This window comes from Apaloderma vittatum, unplaced genomic scaffold, assembly GCF_000703405.1.
Source record: "Apaloderma vittatum isolate BGI_N311 unplaced genomic scaffold, ASM70340v1 scaffold21317, whole genome shotgun sequence".
Lineage (NCBI taxonomy): Eukaryota > Metazoa > Chordata > Aves > Trogoniformes > Trogonidae > Apaloderma > Apaloderma vittatum.
The window spans coordinates 1,083-18,714 of record NW_009727095.1 but is presented as its reverse complement, the minus strand read 5'-3'; the positions used below and the strand labels follow the sequence as shown (position 1 = coordinate 18,714).

Sequence of the window (17,632 nt, the reverse complement as noted above, 5' to 3'; positions counted from 1 at the left end):
GTCTCCAACCCAAACTCCTGCTCAAGCAGAGCCAGCTCTAGGATCAGACTAGGTTTCTCATGGTTTTATCTGGTTGCAAGTTCTCTGACTCACTTCACTGTCCTCAGGGTAAAAAATTTTCTCTTTATACCCACCTGGGACCTCTTTTGTTTCAACTTTAGGCATCCATAGAGCTTAATAAAGACCCCAAACTCCCAGTGGACGACCTCAATCCCCTCCAAACTTGCTATTGGAGAGAAAGGAAACAAAACATGACAACATGTTCCATTTTTACAGCAAAACAGAAGACTTTAATCTTGCACACAAGATGTTTTGAAGTTAGATGTGAGTATCATGATGTTTCCAACAATTGAAAGTGTATTTTCCCCTCCTGGCCTGAAGCTGGATCCACGGACCTGCAAGGGCAGAAGATTGCCAGAGGCAAACAAGAGGATGCCTAGCCTGGACATTATGGAGTCACTCGCCTTGGGCTAAGGAGGACTTAAATCTCCCCCATTCTCCCCTGTGGTCTAACAACCTTCTTTTTATACAAAAACATGGTTAGGAGCCCTGCTTGGCTAAGCTCCACCACAGGACCTGCTGCCACCAACCAAGTAGCTCCTACCTGTGCAGGGCAGCTTATTCCCCATGTTAAGACTCCTCCCAAAAAATAACAGGGAAATGAGTAGCTTCTGCTTTTGAATTAGATCATTGCAGGTTAATCACAAAGCCACAGCAAATCTGAGCAGCAGGTCCTGTGGTGGAGCTCAGCCGAGCAGGGCTCCTAACCATGTTTTTGTATAAAAAGAAGGTTGTTAGACCACAGGGGAGAATGGGGGAGATTTAAGTCCTCCTTAGCCCAAGGCGAATGACTCCATAATGTCCAGGCTAGGCATCCTCTTGTTTGCCTCTGGCAATCTTCTGCCCTTGCAGGTCCGTGGATCCAACATCACTTAAGTGACTTCAAAGCCAGATACTCCAAGAGCAACCAAGGCACCGAAAGAACAGAGACGAGAACCTGAGAACCCAGCCTGGCTGTAACAGCACCTAAACCTGCAGAAAGGTTGGTGTAAGTTTAGGAAACCCTGAAAAGTCTCTGCCCGAGCTGCTGGCCAGCATCTTCATCAGCAGCTGATCCAATTTTAATTGGATGCTTATGGCAGTTATGCCTCCAAGTAAGGAACCCATCAATCCTCCCTGCCTGGGTTATTTTCTTAAGGCCAAGAAAGATGGCTCTTTTTCTGGATTATGTTGGTTAAGAAAATTCTAGAGATAGGAAGGGAAGCTGGAAGGGAAAACTAAATTACAGCAGTAGGAAGAAAACTGTAAACCTCGTAAATGCTCATACAGAAGAAGTAGCCCCGTTCTTAAGGCTGGTTTGATAAACACCTCCGGGAGTGCCACGACTAGGCATGTCTGCAACAAACATATAAGTGATGGCTCCTCTTATTTCTCCTCCATCTTTCCACTTCCTACCAGTTGCCCTGGAAAATTCTCCATTGTGGTGCTCACAGGAGAAGAAAACCCATCTGCAAAGCCTTTGTGGCACAACACTCACAACCAGGAGACCCTGGAGAATGATTTTGCCATGAGCAGTCTCCTGCAGCCCTGGGGACCAGCACGGAACACCCCCAAATAACCCCAAACAACCCTGCAAATCTAAGCCCCCACTGGGCATCCATGGTTGGCATCACCACCCACCTCCCTGCAGGTTCTTCACACAAAGGCTGCACAGACGATTCCTCCTACACAGAGACTGTGTTGCAATTCACCCACAATTAGAAAAAGGAGCCTGAAGGCTCAATAACCTCACGGAAGCCCCCAGGGTGCTTTTCCAACTGGGGTGGGAGCAGCCATGCCCTGAGGGTTGCAATTAATTGCCCGTTAGGATAAACTCCAATTAGGCTGGGGTAGGAGGAATATACCAGATGCCTTTTTCTTCTGCAGAGAGCACCTGCAATTCACAGAGAAAAAAAATAATTAAAAAAATAGAAAAAAAAATCAACAACTTCTTTTGCACTAAGGGGTTTAAAAGACTCTGGAACAACAGAGCCATCCAGTCCTGAGGATGCCAGGACATGCCAGAGGCGTCTCTGGAGGGTTTTGTCCCAGCAAACACTGGCCTTTGGGGGAGATGCGATTTGCACATCTTATTCTCAACCCCACAGCAAGCAGGGCTGGAGCAGCTGATGTCTTGTGTGACCTACATTGAGAAATTCCAGTCTCTGCCTTGATGAAACAGGCCCAGAGCAGGCAGAGGAGGGGAGCACGGCTGCATGCTCATCTTCCATTCTTGTCCCCTCTGGGGATCAAACCTTCCCCTCCTCCTGGCTGTCCCTGGGTGGAGGACAGCACGCAAGGAGGCAAGGGCGCAGGGCAAAGCAAAGCTGTGCATTTCTACCCCCACCTCTTGCCTACTTGAGTACATTAATGTGCGCTTTGCGTAAATACAAAGTGCATTTTTATGCGAACTGCACACATTTATTAAAGCCTTTATATTCACAGCTTTGCCTCGCTGAGCTCATTTGGTTGAAAATCTCAGGCATTTTGAGCTGCACACCACAGCCGCTGTTGGGGCCTGCAAGGTTTGTGCATTGCCCGGGTATGAGGACAAGGAAAGTCCCCCCCTGCTCCCCTCCCTGGGCAGTTATGCCTCCAGGTAAGGAACCCATCAATCCTCCCTGCCTGGGTTATTTTCTTAAGGCCAAGAAAGATGGCTCCAAGGAAGGGTGGGGGTGCAGGGCTTGTGGCTCCTCACACCTCCCACACTGCCAGGAAATACTCTGCCCCTATGCACGGTTCAGCTGCTCTCAGACATTTCCCCTGCACACCCCCAGATACATAAAATATTTATATATGTATACATCATATATATAAAATACATAACTTCAAAATACATAAATACACAAAGAACATATAATATAGAAAAACATTCATGTAGTGTATGTTAATATAGATTGTATTTGTATATATTAAATATATAAAATATATTGCACACACATGCCTATGCATACAGCTTGGAGGTAAGAAACGATGCAGCCAGGGTCAGGACCAATATCCAGGTACAAGCAAAGGAGGGGGCGATGCTCGAAGTGTGCACAGCACAGATGGAGCCAAAGACTGCCCAAATCTGGGCCTGTCCCATGACCTGCTACCAACATGAGTTAAACACATCCCAACAGCCCAGCTTTTACAGCTTCCTCATGCCTCCTTAGCATCTCCTGAGGAAGGCATTTCCACAACATACCTGCTTTATGGTATTTCTTCAGCTGGCTACTAAATTCTCTTTCCAGTATTTTATTTTTTTCTTCAAAGTCCTTCAGAAAACTTGCGCAGCTGCTGGGACGAGAAGCAGAGCTGTGGGATGGGGCCGGCAGTGCCTGGGGAGAGTGGCATAATGGTTCTAGTGCTCACCACCAGAAGACGACAAATCCCCAATTTCCCAGCTGGACTTCACTCCTAAGAGCTTGCTAAGACTAATTTAAAACCATCAGTCTGTGCTTGCCTTAAGCTATTGATTAAGCCCATGATGGCATGCCTTCCCTCCCCTTGTCAGTTCTTGCCCAGGAGGATTGAGAGCAATCACCACCACTGTCAACACAGAGATTACAAAACTTCAAAGATTTGCCAACAGGGTGGTACCGGGGTCCACCTCAAAATACTACTTTTAGTAACCTGGTGTCTCCCAGGCGCATGAGCCCCACGCACTACTTGTTCGTGATGCTTTGAAGACATGGTGCAGCCTCCAAGAGCTCCAAGCTTCATGGCTAGTGAGGTAAAAATCCCATCCCAGCACTCTCAACAAGAGCTCTTGTCATTTTGTGCTGTATTTCATCTGTCCCAGTGTCGAAAAGTTTTCATCCTGTACCTGTGTGTAGCCCTGTAACAGCAATTTTCAGTATCAGCCAGAAGGAAGACACAGCAACCTAGCTGGCAGAAGAAACTCTGGATCTAAGTATACAAAATGACAGTACCTAAACCAGAAGTTTCTCCCATTTAGGTTTCCATTTGCAGACAGAATAACAAGGGATGTGTTACTTGGAGGCAGAGATTTTAAGGAAGTCTGTAACGTTAACAGGGTAAGAGAAATGCTGTGACTGCAAGACCTTGGCTCAGGAGTGACTCAGCACAGCAGCTGCATCCTGGAAAACAAATACCTCAGCCCCCCAAAAAATGCCTGCAAAGTCTTCGAGAGCTTGCAAAAACCAACCCTGGAAGTCCCATCAGTCATCAGACCTGTTCACCACTACGGGGATTAACACCCTGGCTCAGTGCAGGGATGTAGCTCACCGGGAAGCATCGCCCCCAACTGCAGAGAGCTCCAGCAGTGACTGTGGGGACTAGAGGCAGTGTTGTCAACGCATTTTGGCTTCAAAGCTAAAGGAGAAAACTCCCTCAGCACCTCAAACTCCAAAATCTCCCTCTTGACTCTCCCGTGGGTGCTCTGAGCAGCCCCTGCTCCAACCCATGCATCCTCGAGGAGAGACACACGTTAAGGAGGTTAACGCAGAATCATGTCAAGTAACAAACACCTAGTATTTATTAATAAATTAGTACACTGGAAGGCAATTTTTCAATTCTTTCCCCTCTTCCCCCACTCCCACCCCTTCCCACGGCGTGGCACATGCCACCCTCATGTCATGACTTCTTCAAATTGAGCGTAGTACAGACTGTTCATTACGGGAGCGTAATAATTGCAAACATAATCAGACTTCTTACGATGCGGCTTTTTTTCCCCCACCCCCCAACCTCTTTTTTTCTTGATAAAAAGTGAAGTGTGATTGGAAGAGACTATTAAGACCGGGCAAAGGTCTTCAGAGAACCTACCGGCCATGTCCGTATTTAAAAAAAAAAAAAAAGAGAGAGACACAAGTGTAAAAGCATAGCTTGGTTTAAGTCTTACAGCACGAGGAGAGCAGGAACACCGGCGGCCGCCTTCGCCTCCCATGTCCAGCACCGGCTTCCCTTCAGGGCCCCGCTGTTCGCACAAGCAGCAAGGCAAGAGAACTCCTTACATTCAACTGAAGGCAAAGGACCCTTTCATCGCCTCGAAGGTTGTTGGTGGGATTGACCCTTTTGTTTGCGGTTTAAAGCGCTTCTGCTTTAGCTTATAGGAGCGCGATGCGGTGTCCAGGTGAAAACCATACAATAAATAACCGTGCTAGTAAAATCTCAGCAATGGATATGAGCTACACGATAGTACATTATAAAAAAAGAAGTCAGCTCAGGTGGGAAGCTTAGATGTGTTAAGAGATAGTAAACAGCAACGATTGGTTTGGTTTTTTTGTTGCGTGTTTTTGCCATTTGCCACTCCAAGGCAAAGGGAGGTGGTGGGAGAAGGTCACTCCGAGCAACGGCTTTGACAAAAGTGGGTTACAGAGCAATCCCCGATTTGATGTGTTACATTACACCAGATTTGTGGTCTTTTAGTTCATTAACTGCATTTTTTTCTTTTAAAGTGCACTGGCTGATCTGATTGGAATGAGAACAAGGAGGAGAGATGCTCGGGAAAGGGGCAGAGGGTGCAAAGACTTGGACTGAGCGATAGAGTTAAGGTGGAGGTGTGCAATGCTGGCAAACTGCCCCCCCCCTCCAGAAACCAAGGACACCTCAACAAAAATACTGGCCATGTATTCTACAACAAAACCTGCCTGCATATTGCCAGTTGTCTTAACGAGTGCCAAGCTAGCTCTAGCAGATATTCGGAGAGCGCATGGTGACCCAGTGCCTACAGTAAGTCGGGAAGGTGGCTATAGACAGAGTCCAGGAGGGTCTGGCTGGCTTCCTGGCTCTTGACTCCAGCAATCTCAAATAGCCTGTCCAGCTTGTCTTCGGCCTGCGGGATCTCCTCTATCACATGGAGCTCCTCGGGGTTGAGGATGTGCAGCATGTCGTCGAAGATGGGCTGCAGGTCGCAAGGGTCCAAGCGCACCTGGCGCAGGACGGTGTCCTTCTTTTCTGGAGGAGGAAAGGAGAAGGGAGGTCAGGAAAGCCCTCGAGAAACCCCTCTTAACCAGAGCTTGTTCTCCTTGGAGACCTCGGTCCATCCCCTGGTGCCATCTCTGGAGAGGGACACACCACCGGGAGAATCGAGGGAAAAGGTGGAGGGTGGTGAGTGGGCGGAATGGGAGAAGATGGAGAAGTCAGCACTGCTGAGGCACCTAATCCAGGATCCCGCTAGAGCAAACACAGCATTTATAAATGCTGAATGGTCAATATGGAAAAGTGAAGGCAGGAGGGGAGCCAGAAAAGCTGAATTCTGCTCTTTCAAGTTGTTTTTCTTGGGTCAGCTTCTTTTCCACACCCAAGTATAAATTCAGGAGATTGACTGAGTTCAGTGTTTCACCTTCATCAGGAGTTGAAGATTAAATGCAGAAAGTTAAATGCAGTAAACTAAACCGTCTCAAAAAAAAGGGGGAGGCGGGTTGTGGCTAATGGTGATTTACATCTCAGGTTGCCCATCACAGCAAGCAGGACCAAGAGAAAAAAAAATGAAAAAAATTATAGTGTTGAAATGATAATTTTCTCATTTTACCTCATGTAATGATGTGCAGGCCAACATGACAACCAAAAGTCAGGAGACTCCCTCCCAAACACCGAGGGATGCTGCAACTTCTCTGGCAGCACTTCACGGAGTTAAAAGCCTCTAAAGGTGTTTTCCCCTCCCAAACCTGTGGCATCCCTTCGGTCCTCCCGCTTCCCCCTCCACCCCCAGGGATGATTTTGGTACCTTTGGTAATAAAAGAGCCTGTCCGGCTGAGCGCGGAGGAGCCGCTGGAGGCCGAGTCGCACCGCAGGAGGGGCTCCGCTTCGTCGACAAAGAAGCATTTCTTCTCCGAAGGCGAGGGCTCCACGGTGAGGACGGCCGCCTCGGGGGGCTTGGGGCTGGGCGTGGGGCTGAGTGGGCTGGGGCTCATCGGCAGCGCCAGTCTGTCACCTTCCACCTTTGCAGGGGGAACAAAGAGAAGAAAAATTAACTTGGGGGGATGCTAGGCAATGGGCTCTGCATCCCGGCTTTCACCATGCCCATCCTCGGTGAGAGGTCCCCATGTTCGGGTGGCCTCCTTCTCCCAGGGGACCCAGAATGAGCACTGGAGGTGACATCAGCAGTGGTATTTGGTGGACATCAGCGGTGGTATTTGGCACGTCAGTGCTCAACAGGCAGGAGGCGTAATGCAACCCATGCTCCTGGTAGCGACAACAGCAGCACTGCCTTCAAACTTGGGTTTTCCTTCTCACTCTCAGTTTAATAAAGCCCAAAGCACAACTCTTGGCAGCAACGGGTGATGATGTCCAAGTAGGCAAGCTCCCTGAAAAAACCTGCTGCACAGCTATCATTTGCTAAAAACTGTGGAACTCCTCAGGGGTTTTCACTGCAGGGCGCTCCTGTGACCAGCTACACCGCTAACGATCCAAGTTAATCATCTGTTTGCCCCGTGTCTCATCCTTGCTCCCATGAGCACCCCACTAAAGCGCGATGAAGAAATCCATCAGACTCCAAGTTCAGGGCCAGGGAGCAAGGACAAGCAGGGGCCAGCGTTGACCACAACGTCACCCAAGTGCCTTTGCTTTTTGCCACCTTGATGTGAGCCAAGGGCAAGCGTTGGGCTCTGTGGTCCTGAAGACACTGGGAGCAACAAGTGCTGCTGGGACACACCGTGCTGGGAAGCAGCAGCATTTGGGCGCCAGCACGAACTCACTTCCTAATTTGAGCGTGCTCTCCATCTTCCTTCTTGCACCTCCTTCCTACTTGCAGCAGTCAACATTATCCACCCTCCTCCATCGCTAACCATGCCCTCGGGGTGCAGAACTCCAGCAAAGCATTTCTGGTTCCCATTCCCTGCAGGAATGAGAGGCTTGGGGCAGCATCCCTGCATCCCTGGCTGGCAGCTTGGGACCCTCTGCAGGTCAGCAGGTCCTGCCAAGCAGGTTGCTTTAAGGACCATCTAACATTCTTCCCAAATCCCGCATCCCTGCTTGACCTGCCCTAGAGCAGAATTGCAAGCCATGTCCACACGCAATCCACTTTCCCAAAATCATTTTGCAATCCTGTTTTCTGCTTCTGTGGTGAGAAGACCAGGCTATTCCTGCTAACATGCTTTTGGCCTACTACCCAGGGAATAAAATGCAAAACACGGATTAAAGGCTGTGGGAAAGGGAGATGCTGAGCCACCTCCGCACCGGCATGGATGTGCCTGCACATTCCTCATCTGTGTCGAGGAATTCGCCACCCACAAATCACATGTCTGCTGAGACGCCCATTAGTTCACATTAAATTAACATTGAAGCCTGTTCCTGGTAGAATAAAAGGGTGGGTTTTTTTTTTTACCCTTCCCCATTGAAAATAAAACAGCGGAGGATTTGTTCTAACTCAGCACATTATGCAATAGGCATGTTAAAAATAAAAGTCAGATTTAATTTTTGATTAAAAGAAACTGCCTTCTCTTCTGAAACTCCCTTTCCAATGCAGCTCAGCGATAAGAATCAGCCTACTGCCTACCAGGAAAAAGCAAGGGAAGGACCAGAACAGCAGCTGGACGCTTTCTAGTCTGCAATACACTCCAATTTCCCCTTTAAAAAAGAAAAAAAAAAAAACAAACCCCCACCACACCAAAAAACAGGCTTTAGGGGTTAGTTTTCACTCGTGCAACTCATCTATTTAATATCCAGCCACAAACCAAGCTCCTGATTTCCAAAAAGGTGCCCGACAGCCAAAGAGCAATTACAAGGAGGGCAGGGAGCAGACAGCTGCCCCAGCTCTGCCTTCCCAGCAGAGGGGAAAAACCCTTCCCAGAAGCAAGTCATTTCAAGTTTAATTAAACAGCTGCTAAAACACACCAGGAAAAAAAAAATCAGCCAAGGTTATTTGACTGTTGGCGTCCTGGGAGCCCAAAGCTTTCCAAAATAGCTGAACAGTTGCGAGCTTGAGGCAAAGCAAACAGGATGCTCAGATGCGTGTTAATATTTAAACCGCGGGAAGAAAGCGAGTGGGAATGAGGGCTTTGAAAGGCCGGGGAAAGCAAAAGGTTGCTGCGAGGTGAAGCCTGTGGAATAGGTGTAAAAATACACCATTCGTAGCCCATGACTCATTTGCTTGAAACCACCTTGGCCATTCCTATTTTTAAGAATGGCAGTGCTTGAGTGTAACTGAGCTCTGGCTGGGGAAAAAATAAACCAAAAAAACCCCACAACTAAACCCCAAACCACCTAACAACCCCTCTGCAGCCCTTTTGTCTTTCCAGAGCCATCGCATTTCTCACCTTTCCGTCTTCATTGCAGGGGTCCTGCGCTTGCCACTGAGGCTGCATTTGCACCTGCACACACAGACACGAGAGATTTGTTAGATGCACGGTCCAGCGTGAAAACCGAAGGCGCCGCGGCGGCTTTGACGCACCAGCAGCCTCCCACGACCGGTCAGTTGTGCCGGGTGCCGGGGCCCTCTGCCAATTTTTTTTTTTTTTTTTTTGAGCACTGCAGCAAGAGGTTTGAAACACCCAAAGAAAAAAAAAATATTCCTAAAAGCTCCTGTGTAGTCGCAGTCCTTCAGGACGCGGCTCAAGCACCGATATCCTCTTGGATCCCAGTATGTCCAGCAGGATGCTCTAAGCAGCTCAGGGTGTCTGAAGGTTTTTCCTAAAAGGGGACAGAAGGGGATGGGTGCAGAAGAACACATAGGTTTGGCACTGTTTTCCTTCCACAGCTGCTCCCAACAGCTCTGTTTGAACTGGTTGGTCACATTTTCTGCCTTCATTTTACTGTACCACAATAAAATCTCAACTTAGACAAACAGAAACTGCAGCTGCTGTGCTAATGTTAGTAAGAAGCAGTTGTAGGCATCATAAAGGAGAGAATAAAAAAACCCAAACGCCCTCCCTTGCAGTTACTTCCCTGCAATTCCTGTAGCAACCAGGAGGTAAGAAAAGTTGGTGGCAGGTTTGCTGCTCCAGAAGGTGGGCTGTGCGCCCTCCTGCGATGTGGGGGGATAAATTTAGGGTCAAGACAGCCACTTCCCAGATTCACAGAATCATAGAATGGCCTAGGCTGGAAGGGACCTTAGAGATCATCTAGTCCAACGTCCCTGTCATGAGCAGGGACACCTCTCAACTAGATCATGATACTAAAGGCTCCATCCAACTTGACCTTGAACACCTCCAGGGAGGGGGCAATCACAACATCTCTGGGCAATTTATTCCAAAGTCTTGCTGCCCTCATACTGAAGAATTTCTTCCTAAGGTCCAATCTAAATCTATTCTCCTTCAACTTAAACCCATTTCCCCTTGTCCTATCAGTGGACACTCTTGTAAAAAGTCCCTCCCCAGCCTTCCTGTAGGTTCCCTTCAGGTATTGGAAGGCAGCTATTAGGTCCCCCCGAAGTCTTCTCTTTTCCAGACTGAACAATCCCAGCTCCCGCAGCCTGTCCTCATAGCAGAGGTGCTCCAGCCCCTGGATCATCTTTGTGGCCTCCTCTGAACACGCTCCAACAGATCTATGTCTCTCTTATGGTGGGGACACCAGAACTGGACACAGTATTCGAGGTGGGGTCTCACAAGAGCAGAGTAAAGGGGAAGAATCCCCTCTCTTGACCTGCTGGCCACACTCCTCTTGATGCATCCCAGGACAGGGTTGGCCTTCTGGGCTGCATGAGTGCACTGCATTCCTTGCAAATGACGACACCCAGCTCACACCAGTCCTATTCCCAGGACTGTTACACCTCTGTAGGGGATGCAGGAGGAGAAATCCCGGCACATGAAGCAGGGTGGGCTGGGCAGCAGCAGATGCAGAGGTGTTGGGGAGGGATGCTCTCACAATGTTCCTCCCACAGGCATATGGAGGATTTGCTTGGATGGGCAACTTCATGGTGCAATGTAGTGTTTGAGGACCCACCTTCAAGGCAGACTAGACTTTTGGAAGGTGCAACACTGGTGGCCAGGCCATGAGGTCTCACCACGGTTGCAGAGAGATGCAGCGATGCTGCGCAGCTGCTGCAGATCAAGAGGCAAGCTCTCCACCAGGATGGGATGGGCATGAGGGTGCTCGGCACCCTTGGGTGGGAAAGCTCAGCTGTCCTCTCAGAGTCCTTCACCTCACTGGCCAGGTTTCAGAAGACTGCATTCAACACCATCTCTGTGGTGGAGCTTGCATCCAGCAAACACAAGAGCTTCTCAAGTCAATCTTCAAGCAACTCAGGACCGGCAATGACCACTCTGGGAAGGGATTATTTGCCAAGACCCAAATGCAGACATCCACAGAGGAAGCAGCTCCTCCCCACCAGCCCTGGACGTTTGTGGGCCACGTGCTTCTTCAAGCAGGAGATGGTGACTTCTCCTTTCTGTGGATTTGTCCACCCACTTCTCAAACCACGATGAGGAGCTGATGAAGAGTTTTCAAACTCATTTACAGGCTTATTAAGTCAGTAGCAAGTTTGCAGAGTCACAGAACGTTAGAGTTTGGAGGGGACCTATGAAGATCATCTAGTCCAGCCCCCCTGCCAGAGCAGGATCACCTAGAATAGGTCACACAAGAACGCGTCCAGGTGGGTTTTGAAAGTCTCCAGAGATGGAGACTCCATGACCTCTGATTCAGCCTGTTCCAGTGTTCTCCTATCCTCACAGAAAAAAGTATTTCCTTATGGCTTGTTATGACTCCATCATCTTCTAGCTTTATCTTATGCTCTCCCAAGCACGTTACAGTGCAAATACACACACCCAAGGAAAAATGGTTACCACAGCAGGGAAATCTCAAATATAACCACAGCTACTGTAAAATTTACATTTTTGTGTTTATATTATTTACATTCCTTTCTAAGTTATTAATTTTTTTGTTTATTGCACATTCTCCAGCCTGGTTCAAAACCAACTTTAGTTTGCCAAAAATCAACTCATGGTTTAGGGCAAACACAGAGGAAACACTCCAGCAAAACCCAAACAGCCTTACCCCTTCCCCAGGGCTCCCGTCACTTTATCCTACAGCTTTGTGCCTCAAATAAAAACCTGATGCAAGTCCAAAAGGAAAAAATTTCCCAGTCCTTGGACCGCAGACACTCCTGGTTGGGAAATCCATCCGACAGCTTCACCCTTGCTCCCACGATGAAGAGCGCACTAAGTTAATTGCTAATTACTAAGTCCAGCTCAGATCTGCTTTGCCAAAAAAGGAAACGAAGGGGATGTTGGCGGTTGGATTTGGGGAATGCTGCTCCAGGCTCCTGACAGCCCTCCCCGCAGGGTTCTGATGCTCAAAAGAGGAAGAAAAGGAACCAAAAGGTGCTGACACAGCCGCGTGCCTGGACATGGGGCTGCTTTCACATCCTCTTCTGTCACCCCCCCCAAAACCCCCTTGGCTTAACCTCACCTCACACCAGAGCCAGCCCTGACATATCTGCTGATTCACAGGATAATCCGTGGCATGCAATTAGCTACAGACCTAAATCTCGTTGGGCTTGGGGCTGCAGCCTCCCTCTCCCCATTTTCAACATTTCCCTTACTAATCTCTTGTGGTTTTTTTTAAGCTTGGCTGAGGCTGCGATGCCAAACTCCCTGAGCAAGGCTGTTTGCTTCCCCTCCATCCACTCCCTGAAATACTTCAGCTGAGGCCAGCAGAGCCATAAATAAAAACCCAAGAGCTTAAAGCATTGCTCACGGTAGGACACTTACGGTAGCCAACACGGCCAGACGTGCCAGCAACGCCCCAGGCCAGCCCAGGCAAGCACAGACACCCCTCAGGATTTAAAAAAAATGCCACTATGCGTCCCAAAAAAATCCCATTAGCCAGTGCCTACGCTGCACTGAACTCTTCCAGTTTCAACCCCCAAACCAGGAAATTTCAATTTGCTCGGATAGCAGCTAAAACCCTCTTCCTTTCCCCCCCTCCTCCATCCCCTATTTTTGTTGTTGTCAGCATCATTAATTTGGGGTGTGTCTGCGCTCACTAAACAGTGCCCAGGCTCGCACGTTACTGCCCAGCAAGTCTGCCTGCAAGGGGAGAGATTTTTGCTGTATTTTCTGGATCAGCTGGAAGAAAAAAAAAAAAAAACAAGAAAAACAGCAAAAAAAAAAAGACCCCAAAAACAACCCTAGCAAAGCGATTCAGAGGGCTAATCTCGTTTTAACCTAAATTCATTCAGAGCAATGCAAAACCAACATAATCTCCTGCAGCTAAAAAAGCCGTCAAGCCTTCAGTGGAGCTGTTCCCTACCTGAGGGAAAACGTTCCTGCCACGGACATAACGCTCCAGAGATTCCCATTAATTCGCTTATTCCTGTTGGGGGTTGTAAATATTTGCATTTCAGAGCTTAAAAGGCTGAAAGCTCAAAAGGCCGCCAGGCGCACAGGGCACTAGAGGAGAGAGCAGCTTCACAAGCCAGACATTAGAAATAAAGGAGTTGGGAGAAGGATGCAACAGCAGGTGGGGTGGGAAGGGAAGCTGCCTGGGTTTCAGGTACCAATTTGCCATCTGAAAGTTATGTCACCCAATAACACAATTTTGACCTGTGATTTGGCAGTGTTGGTGCTTTCCTATGACACGGGGCCGCAGGTGAGCACCCATTTTCACCCAGGGACGCCAGGCAAGAGGCAAAGGCATCGCAGACAGCAGACACACCCACGCATCCCTCCCAGTCCCATCTCGGACACACCAGCACATGTTGAATGTTGCTGCTGGGTTGGGTCACTCCAAGGGTTTGATGCTGTGAGCTGCTGTGAGGACATATGAGGGTGGTGAGGCACTGGAACAGGTTGCCCAGAAAAGTTGTGGATGCTCCATCCTTGGAAGTGTTCTAAGCCAGGCTGGATGGGGCTCCGGGCAGCCGGATCTAGTGGGAGATGGCAGAGGGGTTGGAACTCAGGTGATCTTTGAGGTCTTTTCCAAAATAAATCATAGAATCATAGAATTGTCAGGGTTGGAAGGGACCTTAAGGATCATCTAGTTCCAACCCCCCTGCCATGGGCAGGGACATCCCCCACTAGATCAGGCTGCCCAGAGCCCCATCTAGCCTGGCCTTAAGACTTCCAGGGATGGGGCTTCCACCCCTCTCTGGGCAACCTGTGCCAGGGTCTCACCACCCTCATGGGGAAGAACTTCTTCCTGACATCCAATCTGAACCGATCCATCTCTAGCTTTAATCCATTCCCTCTAGTCCTACTATGTTTTAACTGTGAAGAGTTTTAACTGTAAAGAGGTTCAGGAGGGACACTCTAGTTCTACCACTACCTGACATCCTAAAAAGTCCCTCACCAGCTTTCTTGTAGGCCCCCTTAAGATACTGAAAGGCCATTTTAAGATTTTATGATCTGCATTGTTTATGACAGTCCTCACTCCCTTCACAGCACAAAAAGCTCTTTTTATTATTTTTTATTTGGTTTGGGGTTTTTTTGCCAGGCTGCTTCTGCAGGGCAAGTTGTTGGAAAGGTGCAACACAGCAGCCATGCCAGTCAACAACAGATCTTTTGGATCAAACCCGTCTGGTATGGAGAGAAACTGCCACGATTTACCTGTGTTTGGGCAGACAAATCACCGAGAGTCAAATTTGCATTAGCTCTAAGGAAAGGCTTTCCAACCAGCAGATTAAAAGAAACCAAACCAGAAAAAAGCCCAACCCAAATGAAACAACCTCAACGCCTGCTCCCAGCACTGAGCAATCAGCTCCTCTGGCCACTTGTGGTCCGGGCCACTGCGATGCGGCTCAGCTGCTGGCAAGAGGCTCCCAGGATTTGGTCTCCCTTGCAGGAGGCACTTCCCACAGCTTTCTCCATCCCTCCTAGGGCCACTCCATCACCACCCACATCCACAGTGTGAGAGTCTGTTCAGGGAGAGGAATGACCATAAAGGGTGATCACCCAAACAAGCCCAATCACATGCATGGGGGAGGATGTACCAGCTCCGGGTGACTATCTGAAAACACCTTCTTTGCTGAAACGAGCCCCATTTCTCATGTGAGCCCACCTGAGCCACCTGCTCAATAGGTCAGCGACCCTATTTTATAAATTTCTAGGAAAACAAGTGAAAGTAGAGGGGCAGCACTAGGCTCCAGGAGTTGCTGGACGCTGGGGAACAGAACACACTGTTTTAAATAACAAAGCAAAATGTCCTCCAGGAGAGCTGGTCAGGAAGTCCAGAAGACTTGCTTAGAATTAATCAATGAGATTGGGTTTGCTCACTCTCCTGAGCATCTGCTCACCGCACTTTCAGAGTTATAGGCATGCACAAGCCAACAGCCCATGGTTAGTCTGTCGCTGGGAGTCCACCATCCTAACAGGTCACCCAAGAAACCCTGTTCCTGCAGTTACTACCCACATTTCACATTGTTTGAGAAGCATCACCTGACAGTCTTGGCCAAAACAGCACAATACTCAGGAGCATGGAGTGCTGATGAATAAGCCCCATATTTTATCTAATGTCCTAGCATTCAAAGTCAAAGTAGTAACTAGGAGGAAAGAGGTTAAAACCTGCTCCAGGTGAAGAACATGTCCTTCTGGGAAACTGCCAATACTAGAAACCTTAATTCTCATGTACAAAATGACAATTTTCTCTACCTCTTCTTCTCCTAACCATAGCTTTATCTTGTTTCATTTTTTCCATTTTGATATAAAAAATATATATTTTGGAGCATGATAAGAAATGAGAAAGCTACACGCTGCTTAGTTATCAGGAGCTGGAAGGAAGAAAACAGCAACTGAATGGGAATAGGAGTGATCAGGCAGCTGGCAAATAAAATTCGGGCAGGAAACATAGAGTGATGCTTGGCATGCATCTGACTCAGGGTCACTCAAAAACACAAGCCCAGGACTCCTGTCAATGCATCAAAACCTGTGATTTCGCACTACGGTTATGAGCAACCAAGATGTTTGTTATGCTAAACAAAATCACATGGGATACACAACACGATGAAGGGACTGTGGTCCCTCTTTTAAGGAGAAGTTTGGGATGGTTGAAATGGGATTTGGGAATCCCCTGTCCTGACAAACACTCTGCTCCGCAGTCTTTGTTATATGTAAAAGTCCACCTTGCCAGGCCCCCACCAAGTGGAATTCATAGGCACCCACCCTTTCCCCTTTGGGTCTACGTCACTGCTAAGGCCAATGGGAGATGTTTTTCCAATGGGTTTAGTGCAAAATAAGCCTTCTCTTGACCACCCCCACCTCCATCCATGTGTTGTCCCAGTGGTTTCCATGTTCAGAAGAAGCCTCATTTATAAACTGTCAAAAATCTTTCCAGAAGACCACCAAATTATCAGGCCCAAAACCCTAAAGTACACTGGCAGGTAGGGCAGGGGTGGCCAAAACAAACCACAGGATTGCTGCAGGATATTCTGCAGCAAATTATTCTCCCTTATTTTAAGTTCAGAGTTGCCACAGAAGGGCAACAGCTCTGGAAGGAGAGCATATGTGGCCGCCCCATGCCACCATTCACTGCCTTGGAAGTGCTGCTCTACAACATCACCACTCAGGGCCCAAGGATGCTCAGCCCTTCTCACAAAACACTAGGGATTGAGTAACAGCATTTCAGAGTGAGTTGAAAGAGGGATGCTTTTTCCTCCACCTTCTCCACACAAGGGCTCAAGTACCAAGTCCTCCTGGTGATCTTCAAAGCCACAAGCACATCACAACACATGGAACTCAAGAGCTCGTCAAGACTTTGACAAAATTTGCTCAGAAATCTGGGACAGCTTGGCTCAAAAGCAACGTAAGGCTTTAATATAAGCCCCTCAGGAGATTTGGAGGGGAGACAAGAGTCCAGCTACTTGTCTACCACTTAAGATCAAGGTGACAGCTGGGTCCCATGCACCCATGTGCTAGCCATGACCAGACACGACATCCAACACATCAGACAAGATGTCCAATACATCACACAAGCGCGCAAAGCCCAGCCCGTCATTACCGGTGTGGTGTCCTCCATGAGACCTCGAATCTTCTCCACAACATCGTTGCGGCGGTGCTGGCGGAGGGCGCTGATGAGCTGTGCCAGGCTGGCCTCAGGCCCTCGGATGGTCCAGTGCTGCAAGGCGGCGTAGGCGCGCTCGTGGTCGGCCGCGTAGCCGTTGGAGAAAGCTGCCACCTCGCGCTCGCTGGCGTTGCACAGGAACTGGTAGATGTCCTTCCACTGGCTCCCCACCTGGGCTGCCACCAGCTTGAGGATGTCAATGCCTGTGGGGCAGAAGAGCTACAGGTAAGGCACAGGAGTCTGCAGCCTCCCAGCATTGCAGACCCAAGCTTTAACAAAGCTTCTCCCCCATCTATTCCCCCGGAACACACTGCCTAGGGAGGTGGTTGAGTTGCCATCCCTGGATGTGATTCAGTGTCGCTTAGATGTGCTGTTGGGTGATATGGTTTAGGGGTGACCTTGTAGTGTAGAGTTAATGGTTGGACTCAATGATCCCAAGGGTCTTTTCCAACCTGAACTGTTCTATGATTCTATGATCAGAATTGTTCTATGATTCTACGATCACCAAACAGCCATGCTTTGCTTTTCTTTGGTTGGTCTTTTTTCTTGGTTGGTCTTTGTTTGCAGATATTTTTATTTAAAACCTTTCATGAGTCCAGGCTGCAAGGAGCTCTGCAGACAAGCAGCCCCTGTAACACACTCAACACCAGCTAGGCAAGTAAAGGGTGATGGACCCATAGGTTGCTCCAGTCAAGGCACACACATTCCAAAATTAACC

The 17,632-nt window shown here is 48.7% G+C and overlaps 1 protein-coding gene across 1 annotated transcript; it reads right to left on the bottom strand.

Moving 5' to 3' along the window:
* Nucleotides 1–5,430: 5,430 nt before the first annotated feature.
* On the bottom strand, nucleotides 5,431–17,117 carry LOC104277043 (tumor necrosis factor receptor superfamily member 21-like; the record flags this gene model as incomplete). The annotated part of the gene is made up of 4 exons (XM_009873565.1): nucleotides 5,431–5,937; nucleotides 6,710–6,923; nucleotides 9,240–9,293; nucleotides 16,852–17,117. Coding segments are annotated over 4 exons (764 nt in total), but the record flags the coding sequence as incomplete, so codon positions are not given.
* Nucleotides 17,118–17,632: the final 515 nt, after the last annotated feature.